Source organism: Paramisgurnus dabryanus, chromosome 14, assembly GCF_030506205.2.
Source record: "Paramisgurnus dabryanus chromosome 14, PD_genome_1.1, whole genome shotgun sequence".
NCBI lineage: Eukaryota > Metazoa > Chordata > Actinopteri > Cypriniformes > Cobitidae > Paramisgurnus > Paramisgurnus dabryanus.
Window position 1 is genome coordinate 5232374 of NC_133350.1, and position 19589 is coordinate 5251962.

General features: G+C 37.7%; 1 protein-coding gene across 2 annotated transcripts in view; it reads right to left on the reverse strand.

Moving 5' to 3' along the window:
• igsf21a (immunoglobin superfamily, member 21a) overlaps window positions 1-19589 on the reverse strand; it is a 278509-nt gene that overhangs the window by 142497 nt on the left and 116423 nt on the right. For both annotated transcript variants that reach the window (XM_065241167.2, XM_065241166.2), the window contains exon 2: window positions 13267-13379. In XM_065241167.2, the coding sequence (XP_065097239.1) occupies window positions 13267-13379 (113 nt within the window). The remainder of the gene's footprint in view (window positions 1-13266; window positions 13380-19589) is intronic.

Consider the following 19589-nt stretch of genomic DNA (forward strand, 5'->3'; position numbering starts at 1 on the left):
ATCGAGTGCAGACTTGCACGCTGAAATCTGGGGAGGTCACGTGACCAGCAGGAAAATCGCACACATCTCAATTCTCACAAGTGCGTTCTGTGTTCTCGCGATCTTCTGAGTTCGTTCTTCCGAGGTCGCCTGGCAAGACCAGTCTCCACGAGAACACAAGTCCGTTCTTTGCGTTCTTGGAATTGAGAAACAGCCTTTCAATAGCAGAGGACTATTTTCGGGCAGTGCGTAATATCATTGCGCCTCCTGCAGCCGTGTTACGGCAGCAAAGTCCTTGATTATTACGGCAGAATGAGAGTATAGTTCCTAGCAAAATCAGCCTATCGCAACTTTTAATTTTCAATCGGTCTTAGTACACGATGTAACTACAGAGGAGTCAAGTTTTAAATAGGAAAAATATTTAAACTCTTTGGTTATTTTTGAGCGCAATGCTAATGGTCTAATCAAATTCAATGGATTATGCTAAGCTATGCTAAAAGTGGTACCGCCAGACCCGAAGATCAGCTGAATGGATTCCAAAACGGTAAAAAATACATGTTTAACTCTAGGGTAGCTGGAAAATGAGCATTTTTGCAAAAAAGTTGAGTGTCCCTTTAAGAAAAATGAATTAAAACAACAAACATAATATACATATTAAAAACACATAAGCCAGAGTCAACAGCATAGTCCAGAGTGATGGTATCGATCAGCATGTGTGTGTAATGTACCACTCCAAACAAAATGAGTTGGAAATGGAAAATATATCCAAACTAGCAGTCCCTATCAGAGCTATGAAGCAAACTGTGGCTACCCGCAGTGCCCAAGCCACAGAGTGAGGACAAACTGAAGGACCTCAAGCACAACGGCCAGTACACCACGAAATCTCTCAGCTCTCAGACACATCCGCATCATCTGCAGGAGCACAGCCAACCGCACGATGCAGATGGAGCGCAGCAGCGCAGCCACACATCAGCAGGAAACACCAAGTGATGGTGTCGCATTCTGTCTCAAATGCATCTTGGAGTGGTAGGGGATAGCTTTGAGGGCACCAAAGCTACACGATCAGAATCTCTAAATACAAATACCCATGGATGCACAACCTATCACAAAAGCCTAAACTAGCACACAGACAAAAACATTTGTTAGGGTTCACCACCCTGCTCAACACGCCATAATTGTTCGGCCTCAATCGTGTGCTTTTAAAAGCGCTGAAAGCTTTTTTAACTGCGGCACCAAAGTGTTCGTCTCATTACCAGGAGCATGACAAACATTGCATGGAGTGATGGGTAGAATTAATACAGCTCTGAGCCTGGAGGGACAGCGGCGGCCTCGCCTCTCCAGATGCCTTTGAGCTCGGCGGACACAGAGGTCAGCGTCTCATTTTACACCGACAAAAATCTATTACAAAACCCATCTTTCTGCACAAAGAGTTATACCCTAAGGAGGAGAGGGAGGTTTCTTTAATTGTTTCTCCTCTGCCACACTGCTGACCCAAATAGCTGCGGTCCGCACCATAAAGATAAGCGCAGGGAGGAAACGGTACCATTGATCCGACTCAAAACATCAGAGGCACCAGAGAATGAAACGCTGGGCAGGGAAGCGACGCTTCATTTCAACAGTAATGACCACGGTCTACGATTGATTCACAGCTGTCAAAAACACTTACAGTTACCAGAGTTTCTGGCAACCTAATATCCCCACATGACCACCAAATTGCTAAAGTTGACAGCATATTTTTCTGTTTTCTATCCGTCCTATAGTTACTGTAAACAGAAATGTGGAAGTCATCTGAATGCATTACATTTCCGTGACTAAATGTGGCCTTGTACCTTTTATGGTTGGAGCACTTGCATCACGCTGCTCATGCTACCTATTCAACATGCTGTTTTCTGCCGGCATCTGTTGGAAAAATGTGCTTCAGAGCACAGCGTGACGCACGTGTAAACCCTTTCCGAAAATCAAGTCAGGGTGCACTTCCCTGGCACAATCAGCACCCTCCAAGCTGTTGCCGTTCTCGAATGGCAAAGGGCAATACTGTTGAACCTTTTACAGTAGAACAGGTTCTGGTTCTGGAAAATTATACATATCAGTATAGAAAATACTGAAAAATTCGACCTCTGAATGGAAATCACACTTTTTATTCACATGCAAACATCCCAATCAGACTTTGATCCACTTCGTAAACACTGTCTTGTTTGATCATTCTGTGATTTCAAAATAGATTTAGAAAATCTGTTTTGAGACCACTGATGCCCACAATGTCATTAAAAAAGCTTTATTCATCACACCAGAAGAGTTTTTTGACGCATCCTTCGGAGGTTTAAGCCGTATTTATGCATATTATTGTTTAGGCTATTCACAGATGTGATATTTGATGTTTAGTGACAGTCAATAGAATCCAACACAACAGGATAACCTTGAAAAGTTATTCTAAAAATGCTGCCATTTTAAATGCATACACACAGTATTATATTAGTATGTTTCATCAAAGCAAATATCAAGTCAAAGCAATGGAACTAGTCGATGCATAATGAAATGCAATGCCACAAATGTGTTTTGCACAACAGACACAGGACATTTCGGGATCATCAGATGCAATTTCCGTTGGAAAAGCAATTCTGAAATCGACTGGATGATCATCACTTTGTTTCAGTTTTAAACCCATGTAATTTAATGATGCACAGCAACTGAGAGGACTATAAAAGGATGAGTTCACCTAAAAATAAAAATCATTTACTCACCATGTCATTTCAAATCAAATGATTTCCTTTCTATTGCAGAATACAAAAGCAGATGTTGACAGGAAATTCATACTGATCATTCTCGAAACGGGATTGTGACCAGAGGCAACTATTATCTAGAATAATCCTCAACCCATAGTTGGGTAAAATATGGACAAACCCAGCATTAACATTTGTGTATAGACATTTTATAGGATAATTTAAACCAATGGTTGGGTTTGTCCATATTTTGCCTAGTCTCAGCATAGGCCGAGCTTGCAGGGGGAGCAGCTTGCATCTCAGCTTCAGACGTCACGGCCACAGACCGTTGGCTGAATGTCTAATGCATTATACATAGCCGTTTCAAAGTCATCCACTGATTGCTTGAAATCTACAGGATTTCCAGGAGATGTGCATGTCACATGTCTTACATGTCCATCTGGAAACAACACAAAGCTGTCTGTTTGAAAAACGTGTTTACATTAGTGACGATAAGAATTGATCAAGATCAACTAAATGCTAGATTATTAAAAGTATGCAAGGTTCAAGGCATAAACTTAAACATTGTTGCACACTGGTTTGTTACTGTTAGGGCATTTCCACGACACAGAACAAAACGTGATTGGTTGCTTTACCTGTCAGCCATGGTTTCCAGATCTTCTACAGTCTGACGGTCTGGCTATGCAAGACTATATTTGATCCAATCATTAGGGGTGTGACGAATCACAAAACTCACGGTTCAGATCACATTACGGTTTTTGAGGTGTGGATCGGATAATTTTTGGATCAGCAAAAAAAGGCGTGGGAAAAATCTTATAACAAATAAAGAAATTACAAACATTTATAAAAAATAACAAAGTTGCACATTAATTAAGGTCTAAAATTAGCATTGAATCAAATGAATCATAATACTGTCTTTATTGTATAAATTAAATATAATTATATATATTTTTTAGAGCAAGATTTTCTCTTTGTCTTGGGTTGTTTGATTAACATTAATGACTTAAGAAGGTTAATAAAGGTAACTTTAAAATAAGCACAAACTGGATTCTGCCTTATCTATACATAAACTTAAGACATAAACAAATGTTTTTATAAGGGAAAAGAATACTGTGTTGAGATCATTTTGTTTGTATGTGCCCTGTCAAGAACAGAAGATTTTATGTTCGCTTGCTTTTTGAAACGCGTCTCTCCGTGTGTCCACTTTTGAGTGCACTAAAACGTGCGTGCACACACAGACGGAGGGCGAATTCCAAATGGTGCAGCATAAACATCGCCCCACATAAAAACGTTACATTATTTTTCATTGCTATATTTGCCAAATGTATGTTAATGTACTACAGTATGAGACAAATTAGTGCAACTCTCTCTAAAGTTTACACATCAAGAGTTCTGATCTTTGAAGGGTGTGGGGATGATCATGTCTGACTAGAGCTGGACCGAACACATTCAATCGCATCTGTGTATGCGTGTACAAAAAGCTGCTCATTTTAGCGCCTGTTTGCGGTTAAATAGTTTAAAATCTCTTGAATGTTAACATTTGTAAGCCTTTGAAACATGTGAAAATTATAAACTTTCTCTATTTAAATGTGCGTATTAATCCACGAATCGCATGCAAGCCGAACTGTGGGTCAATCAACTGCGATCCGTCACAGCACTACCAATAATGGGTTGAAACAACAGCTCCAAACAAAACAAATAAGCATAAAATGTTTCCTTCCACAACACCTCTATATACTCATTTGAGGGATTTAAATATGTAAAATTTGCATATTTGAGGCATTATTATTGGTTATGGGGCACATAAGAAACAATGGCATTTGGCATCGTTAATGTCAAACCCAGCAATACATTTCTGAATATATGTGCACACTTGGAAAGTTGCAGTAGAGATTTCAAATGACTTACATTTCTGCCTTCTTATGCAGTATAGCTATTGCACTCCTTCAGAATAAAATAAAGTATACTTATAGTACTTCAACAATACCTTTATGGTACTTACTTCAGCTGTAAAAAATCAGGATAGTCAACATAAAAAAAATTCTTTTGAAGGTCACACAAGTTTGGAAGTGATTGCAAAACTAGAATGTTCAGGTGAACTCTTCCTTTAAACAGCTGAGGTGACAATGACAGCACAAAGCTGATATGTAGGAAGTACTGTACTGTTTTATTGGATTTTTAAACTATTATCTTTAAACCATCGCTCTGACAAAAAGCACCACACATATAATAAATGAAGGTACATGCCTATAAAAGCTAATTAAGAAGGAATTTTAGTATTTTTTTAAGATAGATAACACAATCTCAGTGGCAGTAATTCTCTAAGCCAATTTTGTCTTTTAAGGGCTCATTAGACAGCAACATTAGATTTACAGCAGCTATTGCACTGGAGACTTTGCACCTCTGGATTTACACCGGATGCACAGATTAAAGCTTTTTTTGCCATAAGAGCAAAAACTGTTCTAATGCTGACATCTCTGAATATTGATTGTGAGTTTTTCAGCACAGTCCTTAGTGTAAATATCAGATAATATCACACAATTATGAGGATCATTTGTTCCACTGTTATTATATGGTGTGTTACCCACATAAACTTGAGTTATTTGGTGATAATTTGCGACTTGTGCAGGCTTTAAACATTAAGGGTAATAAAAGCCTTGTTAACCTGGACAACTTTCTGTTTCTCGTTCATTTCATAGGTCATATCTCCTCAATGCTTACAGTACTCCAAAGCTTTAAAGTGCCGCTGTGGTTTTGTGAACATTACCTTTCATACAGTGTGGAAAATAGTTGTCTCTAAATCTAAATGGTCTGCAAAGTTGTCAATCTAAAAGTGCATGATAATCTTATATCTCTCAAAAGGAAGAATTGACTCTGGATGGCCTAAACTGAAGCTGCGTCCCTATTCGCCTACATATACTATGACCTAATAGTATGTATTGCATTTGTGTTGGAAAAGTTCCTACTTTTGAGTTGTTCGCATTGAGTTGTGGGAAATATCCACAATAATTCATAATAATATATTTAAGTGTCCATGGATCTACACTTCGAATTTTCATCTTAAACAGTATACCATCCGGGAACTTTATGAATACTCATTTTAACATACTATGATTTGGAAAATACTAATATTAATTTCAAATGATATTTACGATGGATTGTATGCAGATTGGGATGCAGGGCGAGTCCTTAGTAAATAGAATCTAAAAATGTTTATGAAAATACGTCAATTTGTCATATTGCCAGCCAGCTGATTGGTTAACATCATGTCAAGAAGACTCTGTGTTAACAAATATGTGTCATTTTCACCTTCAAATGATTAGGGTGTCAAGTATCAGTCATTGCATTTTTTTCACCAATACTATAGCAGTACAAGGTCAAAGAGGTCAACACAGGATTCGCTAAACATTTGTCCATGAAAGATGAGTTGGTACTCATTTGTTTGGGCCAACTTTCTGAATCACAACCTGCAACATTTTCTACTGAGTATTTAAAATTTGTGTTATGTGGTGTGCATCTAGTAGAGGTCTTCATGGTTCCACTTAGAAACCGAAAACCCGAGGTCTGACCCGAGCAGGTTTGGGTCAAAAAGCTTCACGTGTGCCATGGACATGGGTCAGGTATAATATGAGCTGTCTCGGGTAATTTAAAATGAATGTGTTTTTGCCGAAAGGACCCGAGAAGACCGTAACTATCTTGCGTGTGTCCAGCTTGTGACATCGTGTGACTGACGGTGGGTTAATTTTCATTGACCCAGACCTGTCAATCAACCTTGAATGCACATTTTAGCGGTTACCTTGGTGTCATCGTCATATAACAAATGAAAACAAATGAAGCAGCGAGCCAAATTGGTTAAACTGCACGTCGGTGCAGTTTACATGTGGGTCAAGTCGAGTTAAAAAAATTGCCACTAGGTCAGGTCGGACCTAATTTTCTCGGGTTTTCTTGGGTCAGGTCTTTCTTTAAAAAAAAATTATTTATGCACGTTTGGGTAAAAGTGATTCGGGTCGGGTACATTTTCTTGGACCCAAGAAGACCTCTAGCATCTAGTGCAGCTATTCTGCCCTACAAAGGCTAAGTGCAGTAACTAAGCAAACACTGAAACTGAGAAAAATGCCCTTATAGTTTTTTTACACCAGACAGTCAAACATGTTACTGCAATTTTGGCACACACGTTTCTCTGAAATGGGACAAAACTGAACCAGGCGACTTTGTCACAAGACACAACAGATCCCACAAAGCCCATTTCAACCCTTAACTCAATTTTGACCAAATGTGTAGTCACTGCGCTTTGGCTTTGTAGGGCAGTATAGGTCTCCAGCTATTGATACGTTTTCTTTTCTGTTCGTACAGTATTTCTGAAGACTCCGAAGCTTAACTTCAGTTATGATAATATGCATTTTTTCAACACATTAGTCATTAAGTCATGAGCTGTCAAGATACAAAATAACAAAAAGTATAATAAAAATAATCAGAAATGTTATATTTTAAATCTTTTGAAATCACACAATAGGTTTAAGTGAACAGTGGACTGTTGCCATCATTGATCCTCTTTCCCTCCTGCAGGCTGACCGTCACTATATCAACAGTTCATTGAATTTAATCAAATAAATTGTTCATTCACAAACTGGAAAAGGCTAGCATGCTATTTTTAACATTTCTAATATACAATTAATACAATTTTTGTCTGTTTATACAAAATACAAAAAATTCACGTTCATTATATGTGACCCTGGACCACAAAACTGTCATACTGTAAGTAGCACGGGTATATTTGTAACAATTAGCCAAAAATACATTGTATTGGTCAAAATTATTAATTTTATATGCCAAAAATCATTAGGTTATTAAGTATAGATAATGTACCATGGTTACCATTAGTAATATGTGTTGCTAAGGACTTCATTTGGACAGCTTTAAAGGCAATTTTCTCAAAATTTCGATTTTTTGCACCCTCAGATTCCAGATTTTCAAATAGTTGTATCTCGGTCAAGTCATAACAAACCATACATCAATGGAGAGCTTATTTCAATTTAAGAAATGTACCCTTATGATTGGTCTTGTGATCCAGGGTCACATATTACATATACAATATTTATAATAAAACAGGTTTGGAACCTTGGTGAATAGGGGTAAACGTAAAAATAAAGTTTTTTAGTCTTCACCTCAAATAGCCTGTACACATCATAAAGCACTGCCTTTAGAAACCTAATCTAGATTCTCTCTAGTCAAGTATATAAATATCCAGAAAACCGTATTTTTAGCCACGGCAGCAACTCTTGTCAAAGACAGAATAACACTTTCCACCGAACAGTGAATTTGCATGACACAATTACACAAGGGTTTCTAAAATAGCAGTAAGTGTGGCACGTGGGAGCTCCTCAGTGCACCAAGTACACAAAGTGAGACTGCATAAAGACTTCATCCTAGACTTCCGTTACTATAGCAACCGAGAGCTGGAATTCTCAAACTAGGAATTGGAATGTGCTGCCTCACAGGTGCTATGTTAAGAAACAGTTTTGCTATTTAGTCCAAGTTCATCCAAATTCATCATGACCGGCAGGTCAAAAAAGTCCCCTGAAGCTGAAACACTTAAACAGTACAGTAAAGCTACTGTAACAAACAAACAAACAAACATGATACAGTCAACACATAACATTTCGTTTCGGTGGTCTAAAAGACAGGCATGTTAATCTGCACACTCCTCCACTCCTTAAAGCTGTATTATCTTGCCAGGAGCGAAGTCATTTGCATACTGTAATGGTGTGCTTCAGTGTCAATATTGGTAATGGGATTTACAGAGACGTGGGCTACAAGCTAAGCTTGGAAAATAACCAAAGTGTCCAGAATATCAGAGTCGAGTGGAACTCTGAGAATGTGCATATGCAAGTTAAAGGCTGACCTTACTTTGAAACCAAAATTAGGTTTTTGAGATGCTCTTATTCTATAAGAGTCACCTTGGATTTATCTCGAAAATGTTTCAAGGTTTGTGTGCTATACGATCTAAATAGAAAATGTGTTTAAAATAATAATTTAAATGCAGAAATTGCTTCCTAAAAATGTAGATGAAGAGCAAACTGTCTACAAAAAAAAGATCCTTGTGGACAAACCAGTGTTGTAACAGAGAGCAAACCACTGGCCAGTAGATGTGAGCCTGCACTTTATCAAGGTATTAAAAGCAAGAACGGGTTAACCTGGAAAGATCACAGGTAATGCAGACTGGCATTCAACAGGCATTCGAGCGGAAACCCACCGTTAGCAGTCGTCACCATGTAGTCGTCCGTCGGGACGGGACCGAGGGTATCTCTTTATTAGAATGACATAATCAGTACAAGCACAATGTGAGATGAACTGCCAGACATTTCATTGAGAAAAATTCTCCATGGACCTTCCCAGGATTCCAAGCTCTCGCTTGGCTCCAATGGGCTTCAAAGTGAATTCTTTATCTATTTTTAGCTTTACCCACAGCACACTATCAAAGCATCAGAGGTTTATCTGTAGTTTGACGTAAGCCGAAGCAATCTACTTCAATGTGGGATTTGGAAACGACATGGACATGTTAATTAAATCCTTTTAAAAAATGCAATTTTTCTTGTTATGCATTTTTCTTATCTCTTTTTATTACTTTACATTAATATGTCAAACTTCTAAATGGATAGTGGTTGATAGTAAAGGTGGTACTGCAAAGTGGGTGAGCTAGACCTTGAATTTCTACGTCTGTGCTTGAGTACATATTGAAGGAATGTAGTGGAAAAGAGAAGCATAAGAGAAATTTTTTGTGCACATTTTATGCATTTGTGTCTAATCTAATTCTCAAACTACACTGAAAAAAATTATTCATTCAATTTTTTAAGGTAAGTGGTTGCAATCAATTTATTTAAGCTACATTTAAAAAAAAGTTTTTGTTTTGTTTTGCCTTTCTAAATTTTTTGTTTAAATGTAGCTTAAATAAATTGAGTAAATTGAATGAATATTTTTTTTCAGTGTAGGAGCATCAAAGTTTAATTTCACTCATTGGTTTCACGTTGATTTCCATTTTTGACATGACCTTACTCAGTCTATATTATAAATACCAAGGTTATATTTTTACAGAATGTTCTTTACATGTAGCATGAACAGTAATCACAAAAAATACATTTAGCTGGGTTTTCACATTCAGGGTCACACTTTCATCATTTTGTAGCATTTGGAATGAGTCACCTGAACCCGCTGACACACTTCAGTGCAATTTAAATAAGACATGCATCAAAATTTTCCACGCTTTCAACATTTTAGATCTGTTCCATCATCGCAAAAAACGAAGGCATGCAGTTGGGAATATTTAAGTATATTTCATTCATAAAATTTTATGCAGGTAAAAAACTAGTCAATATTTTAATGCATATCCCACTCGTAAACGAATTTGTTGTTATCATAGAACTGAAGCAGAAATGGCTATTAAGACAAAAACAAATTCTCCAATCAAGCCACTTTTTGGCAGTCCTGGTTAAGGAGGCTCTCTGGAAAATGCTTAATCTCGAACAGGTAAAGAAGCTCCGACAGCGACTCTCCAAAGATTTAAGGAGAAGTCCGACACTGGTGTGCATAACAAAATCCTCAGATAGAGCGCGTCAAGATAACAGCGTCCCGGTAATGAACAGCCCACAGCTGCAATCCTCTATTCAAACAGCCTTCGTGTCACACGCCAAGCTTGTGATTAGATACGGAGAATCCCAAAGGTGGATATCAACTCGCGTTACGTTCGAACAGAGGCGAAAATTGAGAAGTCGACAGTTTAGTCAAATAAAAGCCGGAGATTAAAGCAACTTTGGCAGTCAAGCGCAGATAATTGATTTATAATGTATTAGGCCCTGTGATGATCAGCAGTCATAGGAGACAGAGGGTTGGTTCATATTACCACCTTGCGGTTTTGATCAGACGCCAATAGTTGATGTTGACAGCTTCGCCCGCAGAGGCGCTTCCCTTAAATTGCGGCTGTCGATGTGCAAATAGAAATTACTTCTTAGCCGCTGATCAGAAAGGCGTGCTTTGCATCATTTGCATTCATTATAGTTTGAAAACGTGTCCAGCAAGCTCTGCTTTCGCTGTTTTAACAAGCACTGTGAAGAAGTGCAAAACCAGTGGGCAATAAGCATACTTGTATTCTGTGAAGTCCACATGCAATCGAAACTACTATGGATTCAATCAATTTGCAGTGGAAACAAGCCACAGCCTTTATTTTTCTCATTCCATATTTCTTTTCATTCAGAAAAAAAAAAACATTACAATACTGAGGTCAACTCGGTCACAACTTTTAGTTCACACAATCTTTAACTCGAAGTCAGGTATTATCAAACTAAAACCAGACTGATCTCACGGAAAGTCGTTTTATAGTCAAGCTAAATTTGATCAATTTATTCATGTCCATGGCACGAAATTCAGCTTTTTTAAGTGCCTTGACTCTGAGCACGAATATCTTTTTCGTGACACTCGCACAAATTTCTTTAAATAGTTTTTCGGTGTGCATTGCAAGACTTTCATTTCATTTTATCTATTGTTTTCTCGTTGTTTTTTCCTATTTCCTTACCATTGTCGCTGGAGTTAGAATCATTTTCTGTTACATTTTTAGACATCCTAACCCCAACTCCATGCAAGAATAGTTTTAAAAGTGGAAGAAAAACATGTAGAAAACAATACATAAAAGTACATTCTAACCCCAACCCAAAATCTAACCCCGACCCGAAGCGAGAAGGATTTAAAAATAGGGAAAAAAGGAGAAAACAATACATAAAATGACATGAAAACGAAAGTCGTGCCACCGACACAAGAAACTAGAAACTATTTTTAGAAATTTGTTCGAGTGTCACAAAAAAGACATTCGTGCTCAAGGCACGTAAAAAAGCTGAATTTCATGCCATGGACACAAATAAATTGATAAAATTTTGTGGGAATATAACACGACTTTCCATAATAATTTATTATGTTGACTAAAACACACTGATAATCTTTTAACATTAAAGTCACAAGGAAATTGAAACTAAAAACACTTTCTACAACTTTAACTGTATATTTTTTGGCAATATTGTGGCATTTTATTTTTTGTCTTGTTTTCAATACAAATAAAAAAATCTTCAATCAAGATGCATTTTCTTGCTGAGCAAAATTACCTAAGAAAATAAGTCTAGTTTTTACACAAAAATATCAAATTTAAGTGATTTTGTGCTTAAAACAAACAAAAAATCTTGAAATAATTTTACTTTTTTCTTAAACATCTAATTTTAGAAAAATGCAAGAAAGAATTTCTTACCCCATTGTTTTTGTTGTTTTGAGTATAAATTCACTTAAATTGTATTTTTTTTTCTAAAAACTAGACATATTTGCTTAAGTCATTTTGCTCATCAAGAAAATGCATTTTAATTAAAATATTTTAGATATTTGTACTGAGATATTTTACTCCCGGTCATGGGATATGGGCAGGTGGGCGGGGCCCAAAAAGACTGCAGAGATTAGCAAATAGCAACATAACCCAACTTCCAACGATCCAATCTATTAAGAATGATCACTCGTATATACGTCACAGCGGGGAAAATGAGACATTCGCCATTTCCGTTTTATTGTGACTTTAACCTTCATCTGTGGAATAAATATAACCGACCATACAAAGAAAGGACCTCGCATAAACAAACAAGTCTTCTGGAAGTGTCTGGGACTGTCTAAAAGTTCAGTATGATGTATGAGTCTGTGACTAATATGTAAAGTGCTATTAATCTCTTTCTGTTCTGTCTGGAAAGGTCAGCATTTGCAAAGACAAGTCTGCAGACAGGAGATGAGTTGGGTTTGAGAACAGAAGGTTGAATCAAAGACAGTGGTTTGCTGTTTAACAGATACGGCCTCAACCATCTGTCCGTACACGATGAGATCACAGTCTCAGATCTTACCAGCAGTGGGAACGGTGATATTTGACTTCATACAACAGTTAGTTCCGGTTCATGAATCTGATTGAACGATAGGTGAGACCTGATAGGACCTGAACAACAGTGCGCCCGCTTTACTGTTTTGTATTACTCTAACATAGGAAATGCTAGGCAGAACAGAATAAAGAAAAGTATTTTGAGATGGGCTAAAATTAACATTCAATCACAGTATGAAACTTTTTAACAAGCAAATTATTACTACAGTACATCACATGCTCTACAATCTCAATCTTTTGATTAAAGCAGTGCAACATGCTGATTCATTACCATTTCCGAAAACCATTTGTTTTGCGGCGAGCTCACTGCATAAAGTTTGTTTTCAATAACGCTCACAAAGGGGAGCTTTGCTTGTCATGAATAATTGAAAATATTAAAACCTCAATATCTGACGTGATATTGGGCTGATATTAAAGGCTTAAACCTCACAGGACAACAAAATATCCCGGGTTACATTTAATAAATAATAAATCAGTCCAAGACTGCGGCTTAGACATTAGGACTGAATGCTTAATGCATTGCGTTGCAATAATGGGTGCAATTTCAGAACCAAAACAGATTATAAACAGCAAATTGACACAAAATCACCATATACACATGAAAACGCAGTAACTTACCCTGTACCACACGATCTCCCGCAATCGTCCATCTGTCTTAAAGTTGCACTTTAGAGTCACTGTCTCTCCCACAACAACTGGAAGCAGTGGCTCTATCGTTACAGTCAAATATCCTGCGGAGGCAAAGACATCAATTTTATTTCAAGACATTGCAAGAGCAAAGCATGATTTTTGAGCATTCAATTTAGACCATTTGCGAAATAATAAATCATATTATGGCACAATAAATTGTAAATATTGGTTAACTTCCTAAAGTTAATCGCCTACTCAAAATGTTGCTAGGGAAGACTATCACTTCAATACGATTAAACCATGTTTGTTTTGCTGAGTCATAAACTGAATTATTAACAGAACAGCGATTATTGCAGTCATTGACACATATTTATGTGTATGCATATGTGTATTTTTCATCATATCACTGGATCCACTTGTATTTTCCACTTCTAGGGTGCTTGAGACAAGCTCTAAAAAGATTTACTCTACTTTCACTTTGTGGGACCCATTTGCTTTGAGATATATAAAAGTGAATGCAGTAGTATAAATGTATAGCCTACTTGCATGCAGGCAAGCAATAAAGTATGAAAGGCTGTGTTGTATCATAAAATAAGTCATGGCGTAAAGGAAAACACAACTGTATGTTCTTACCTCAACTTAACAAATAAACACATATCTATCTTTTTTCAATGCATACACTTAATCTTTGTACAGTGCATACTGAATGTGTTAGCTTTTAGCCTAGCCCCATTCATTCCTTAGGATCCAAACGGAGATGAATTTAGAAGACACTTCCATGTTTTCTCTATTTAAAGACTGTTACATGAGTAGTTACACGAGTAAGTATGGTGGCACTAAATAACTATGAGAACTATATTGTATGGCAGTTTGCAGCACTTCGACTTCATGCGCAGTAATATTGACGGAAGATTGAGCGAGGGGGGAGTAGTCAGGAGTGATGATGTTACTGCGTGCCGAGGTTGAAGTGTTGCAAACTAAGTGCTCTTCCGCAATACAATATAGTTCAACATAAAAAAAAAAATTGTGCCACTATACTTAATCGTATTCATCCCTGTTTGGATCCCAAGGAATAAATGGGGCTAGGCTAAATGCTAACACATTCACAACGCGCTGTGCAAAGATTAAGTGCATGCATTGAAAAAAGATAAGTATGTATTAATTCGCCTAAGTTGAGGTAAGAACATAGTAAAATATTGAAAAAAAGTGGTGTTTTCCTTTAACTCTTTCCCCGCCATTGACGAGATATCTCGTCAATTAAGAGAAAACACTTCCCCGCCAATGACGAGATTTTCCGTCTTTCCGCAATACCGCTATTATCCACCAGGTGGCGCCCTTCCGCAACTTTTTAAAACCGAAAGTATTGCCCTATGGCAAGCTGCTGCATGTCCGTGTCTGTTTTAAAGATCGCTCTGAATGGGATCTCTATGAAAAATCCGTCATAAAAATGGAATTATCTCTGCTTTTTGCTCAAAATATGGTGTTTTTGCAAAAACCTACCCATATTCAAAAGCTGATTGCAAAAGAACCACTAAAGGTAGGATGAAACGGTTTTTTTTGTTTGAAAGCAGAGGGTCTGTTCTTTCATTTGGTATATTGTATGTTTATATATTTAAAGAAGAACATTTTCTGGAAGGCATTAAACTTTGGTGAAAATCATGAAAAACTCTGGCGCTGGCTGGCAACTTTTTTTAAAAATGCTGGCGGTGAAAGAGTTAAAGGCGTTGTTAGGCAAAATGTGGAGATCAGCCATGACGTGTTCACGACACAGCATTAGCCTCGAGTAGCTTATTGCTTTTATAAAATGGTTATCAAACAATACAAATATTAACCTCCTAAGACCCAAGCTTTGGTTTGGCTTGTTTTAAATTTCTACCAGCTGGGATAAGGAAGAACCAATAAATATAATACCAAATATTTTTCTTTGAACATCCAGGTCTTAGGAGGAAAAAGCAAAAACATGTGTATAGGTGCATTTTTTATGAAGTAAAATCACTCAAATCTTTCTTCCGCTGGAGAAAAATAGTCCCTGAGCGACTCTGAAGAGAAACAGAATGTTTCACAATAAGGTTGCTTAGAGCAGTGGTTCCCAAACTTTTTCAGCGTGTGGCCCCCCCTGTGTACGGTGCATTCCTTTGCGCCCCCCCCCCAAAGAAAATGTGTGACAAAAAACTGTTCTAAAACTCAACATTTTAAGAAAAAAAAAAACATTAAATTATACAAAAAGTTGTGCTTTTGGTTAGTAGGCTTATTTTTTTAGGTTTAATTATACAGAATTCATGATAAATTAATGTATTTCATAAAATGTCATAAAACTGGGGCCCCCTGGCACCATCTCGCGGCCCCCCTGGGGGTCCTGGCCCCCAGTTTGAAAACCACTGGCTTAGGGTGATGTGGGTGTTTGGGTGTTTATTGTAAATACAACGCAGCTATTGACCAATCAGAATTTAGGATTAGAACTAAACGTTTTATAATATCATTTATGAATATTTAAATAAAAATCTTCCATATTGGGGCCAGGGGTTCACAAAAAATGAGCTGTCTGCGCTTATGGCATTTTTTGAAATTTATAAACAGAAGTAATTGATATCTAAAATGTATCAAGTGGATCAAATATTTGTCGAATTTAATCCACAATGCTCTTTACGATCTCATTCTCACTTCTTTCTAATGGTGCATTGCATAAACACACATACACACATACTGGGAAGGAGTTTCATTTGCTTCATTAATTATACTTAAGCCATGGACACTTTCCCATCTGTTTAATTTTGTCTGTGAGTCAGCTTTGCTCTGTCCACCCCACCCCACAAATACACAGACATTTCTGCAGACTCCCACACAACTAACCGTAACCGTTCAAATACAGACTTAAGATGACCTACATTTCATCATTTATTTCACACAAATGCATTCTCTTTCCTCAGCACTCTCAATTTCTAGGTTAACAAAGACGTGTGAAATTGGATTTCTTCCAGCGCGCATTGTTTTCTTGCATCTATTTTCTAATGAAGTTTTCTGACAAATTTCATTTCAAAAGAATCAAATTTTCTTGGAAACAAATGAGGCCTGCCCGCATCGCACCGAAAGCCTAATCCGCATACGCAGATCTCTGGATAATTCCAGATCAACAAAGTTCTTTGTGCTCCTGTTTCAGCAAGCTAATGAGTCTAATTACAAAGTTGATCACATTTCCGACACAGTGAAAAGCACATTTATCAAAATGTTGAGATGCAGACACTGATGACAAATGGAGGAGATTCTGCCTCTTAAGGATAAAGATGGGAATGTCCTGCTCTAGTGAGCACTCTCTCTTTCTGCCTAGCAGGTGGCCTGGATTCTACTGACTGCACAGCTTATCCATCTAACTAGTCAATACTGCTCCTACCACAGACAATTTAAAGAAAGCCAACAGTTTTAGGAGATTCAGAACTTTATTTGATTATTTAATTTACTCCATTTCCACCCAGCACGCCCCTAACGCATTCAAACCCCATTAAAAACAGCGATGATAACTGCATGTTTCACATTCATCTCTAACATCACTTCATGAAGAGATATCCAATCGCACGCTGGGAAATTAAAGCCCCACATAGTGGGGGCCAAATTAAAATAAAACTCCTTAGCGTTCCCTGCCAATCTGCTCATTTACCTTAAGAGATAAAACATTTCATTGAAGACTATAGACGACAGCAGATTTATTGAGTTTTGATGTGAAATGAGAAACATGGGGTTTTAAAGCTCTCTAGGGTAGTAAATGATTACCGTGAGAGTGAAATGGGTATAGTACGCACATCTGTATTCACTGCAACAGGAAACCTGACATGTTCATGCGTGATTAGAGCTCTGACATGCTTATTTAAAGTAAAATACCTTTATTAGGTATTTTATACCTTAATTTTTACATCTTACTTAACAGCTAATAGTAATGTTACATTAGATACTTTTGTATGGCTCACGTTTGCTGGGTAATAATATATAAGCTTTAAAAATTGCTAGATATTTCAAACCCATGGTGGGAAAAAAACACTGCTGGGTTAAATTAACCTAGAAATTGTAATATTTGACCCAACCATGGGTTTGAACAACCCATCATTTTGAGTTTAGACCCAGTGTTTGAATTAAGGGGGGGGGGGGGGGGGCTGGGGTGGTCCCGGACCTCCTATAAGCATTATGGCTCCCCTTTATTTTATTACAATTAAAATACAAATGAATTTAAAATTATCATGCTGCGCTGCCACAAAGCGATAATGTCTATTTGTCCCAATTTTGCAATAAACTAATCCAAAAGATTTCTGTCTGACATAAATATAAACTCTCAAGTGTGCCTCACGCTGTTTTCTGGAGGAACTGACAGAAACGTCAGTGGCTGTTTCTCAATTTGCGTTCTTCAGCGATCTTGCGTCCTTGTGTTTTCGCTCTACGTCATCATTAACCATTGAATTCCAATTCTCAAGAACGCAAGTACAGGGGATGCATGAAAATACCCAAATGTGTTCTTGATATCGAGGATGCATAGAGTGTAGGGTTGTGCACTGAAATCGCTTTACGCCCCAGCAATCATTGCGGAAAAACAATGGCGAAGGTCAGGTGACCAACAAGAAGATCGCACATATCTCAATTCTCACAAGTCCGTTCTTTGCGTTCTTGAAATTGAGAAACAGCCAGTGTCTCTGTGTGTGGATTATTTTTACCTTGTTGACGGTAAGAATCTTTAGTTATTATCTTTAGATATTATTTTTAGTAATCTTTAGGGTGCATGCACACCAAAGCGTTTAAACAGGGCTGAAAATGCCAGCCAGACTCTGACTGTGGGCCCTTGCCAGGGTTTTTTCGCGCTTTGGTTGCTATGATACTTCTGCTTTGTTTATCAGTCATTAGTCCCTTTCACACATCCAGTCTTTACTGGTAATTTACTGGTAAATTGCAGTTAACATGTCATGTGTGAACAGAACCTTTCCGGTAAATCAGTGCTCCCAATTTACCAGTAAGACAGGTTGTAAGATTACCAGTAATTTACCGGTAAGCCCTATGTGTGAACGAAAAATATAGGATTACTGGCATTTAGAACGGACGACATCAGATCGCGCTGACAGATCGGGCCAATCAGAACGTTTTTAAACAGATGACGTGTTTACCACCGCACTGTTTACGTTCGTTTCCACACCAATGCTGCTTAAAAGTCAAGCACAACTGAAGTTAACATCCACATTTCTTCAAAGTTGTTTACAAAAGCTTACCATATATTTGCCAAACTGTTGACGTCCTTAGCACATTCTCTGTGAAGCCTAAAGTGCAAACACAGGTTTCATTTGACGCCGCCTAACGCAATGTTGTTTGGTCACGAGCAACTTCGCGACCGTTTGCCACAGATGTGAAAAACAACAAAATACGGACCTACGATATTAAGTCATAACTCGCCATTGTGTACAAATACGACACGGAGCTCGCGGCCGCGCGCCACAGGTAACTTTCGCTTTCTCTCCGAGTTTACCGGTATTTTGATACTAATGTGTGAATGATGTCTTACTGGTAAAAAGACGGAACGTCACTGCATGTGTGAACAGCACAATTTTGTATTTACTGGTAAATTCATTCTGGTAAATTCATGGTAATTTACTAGAATTACTGTGTGAAAGAGGCTATTGAACGATGTGCCAGTTCACTTCACTGTGATTGGACGGCAGAGTGAGAAGTAACATTGACGAGCTGAGCGGTTCACCCAAAATTTAATATATTCAGCGCTAGGTGCTCAGCGCTGAGTACAGAGCTTCCATTGAAAAAAATTGAAAACATACGCAAGCCGGCGTAAATGCTTTGGTGTGCACGCCCCCTTAGAGATAGGGCTTTTTAAAAATTCTTCTCAAACTATTATTTCACAGTAATTTAACATTGGTTAGGGTTTGAGTTAAGAATAATTTAGGGTTTCTTTGATTAAAAGTTTGATCAAATATCAACACATTTTTTTAATCCAGGACAGCATCTTACTTTGTGAAATCACAGTGACCCTATAATGCTGAGGGGGCTTGGCCAGGGTGTGGCACTTAGTTAGGGGACACCCATGAATATTTGACATAATTCAAACACTTATTAAGCCACCTGGCATACATGTAGATTCATTTAAACCGAATAGTACCTTTCGCCGATATTTATGAAACAATGAAACCAACCCACAATTTTTTTAAAGTGTAGTCTTACACCGTTTCCTAAACGGAAGTGATGCAATATGATTCCTGTGATAGGCAATTTATCTGTCCATACTGAACACAAAAAAGGGGCATGGCACAATGCAATCAATCACAAGCAAAAAA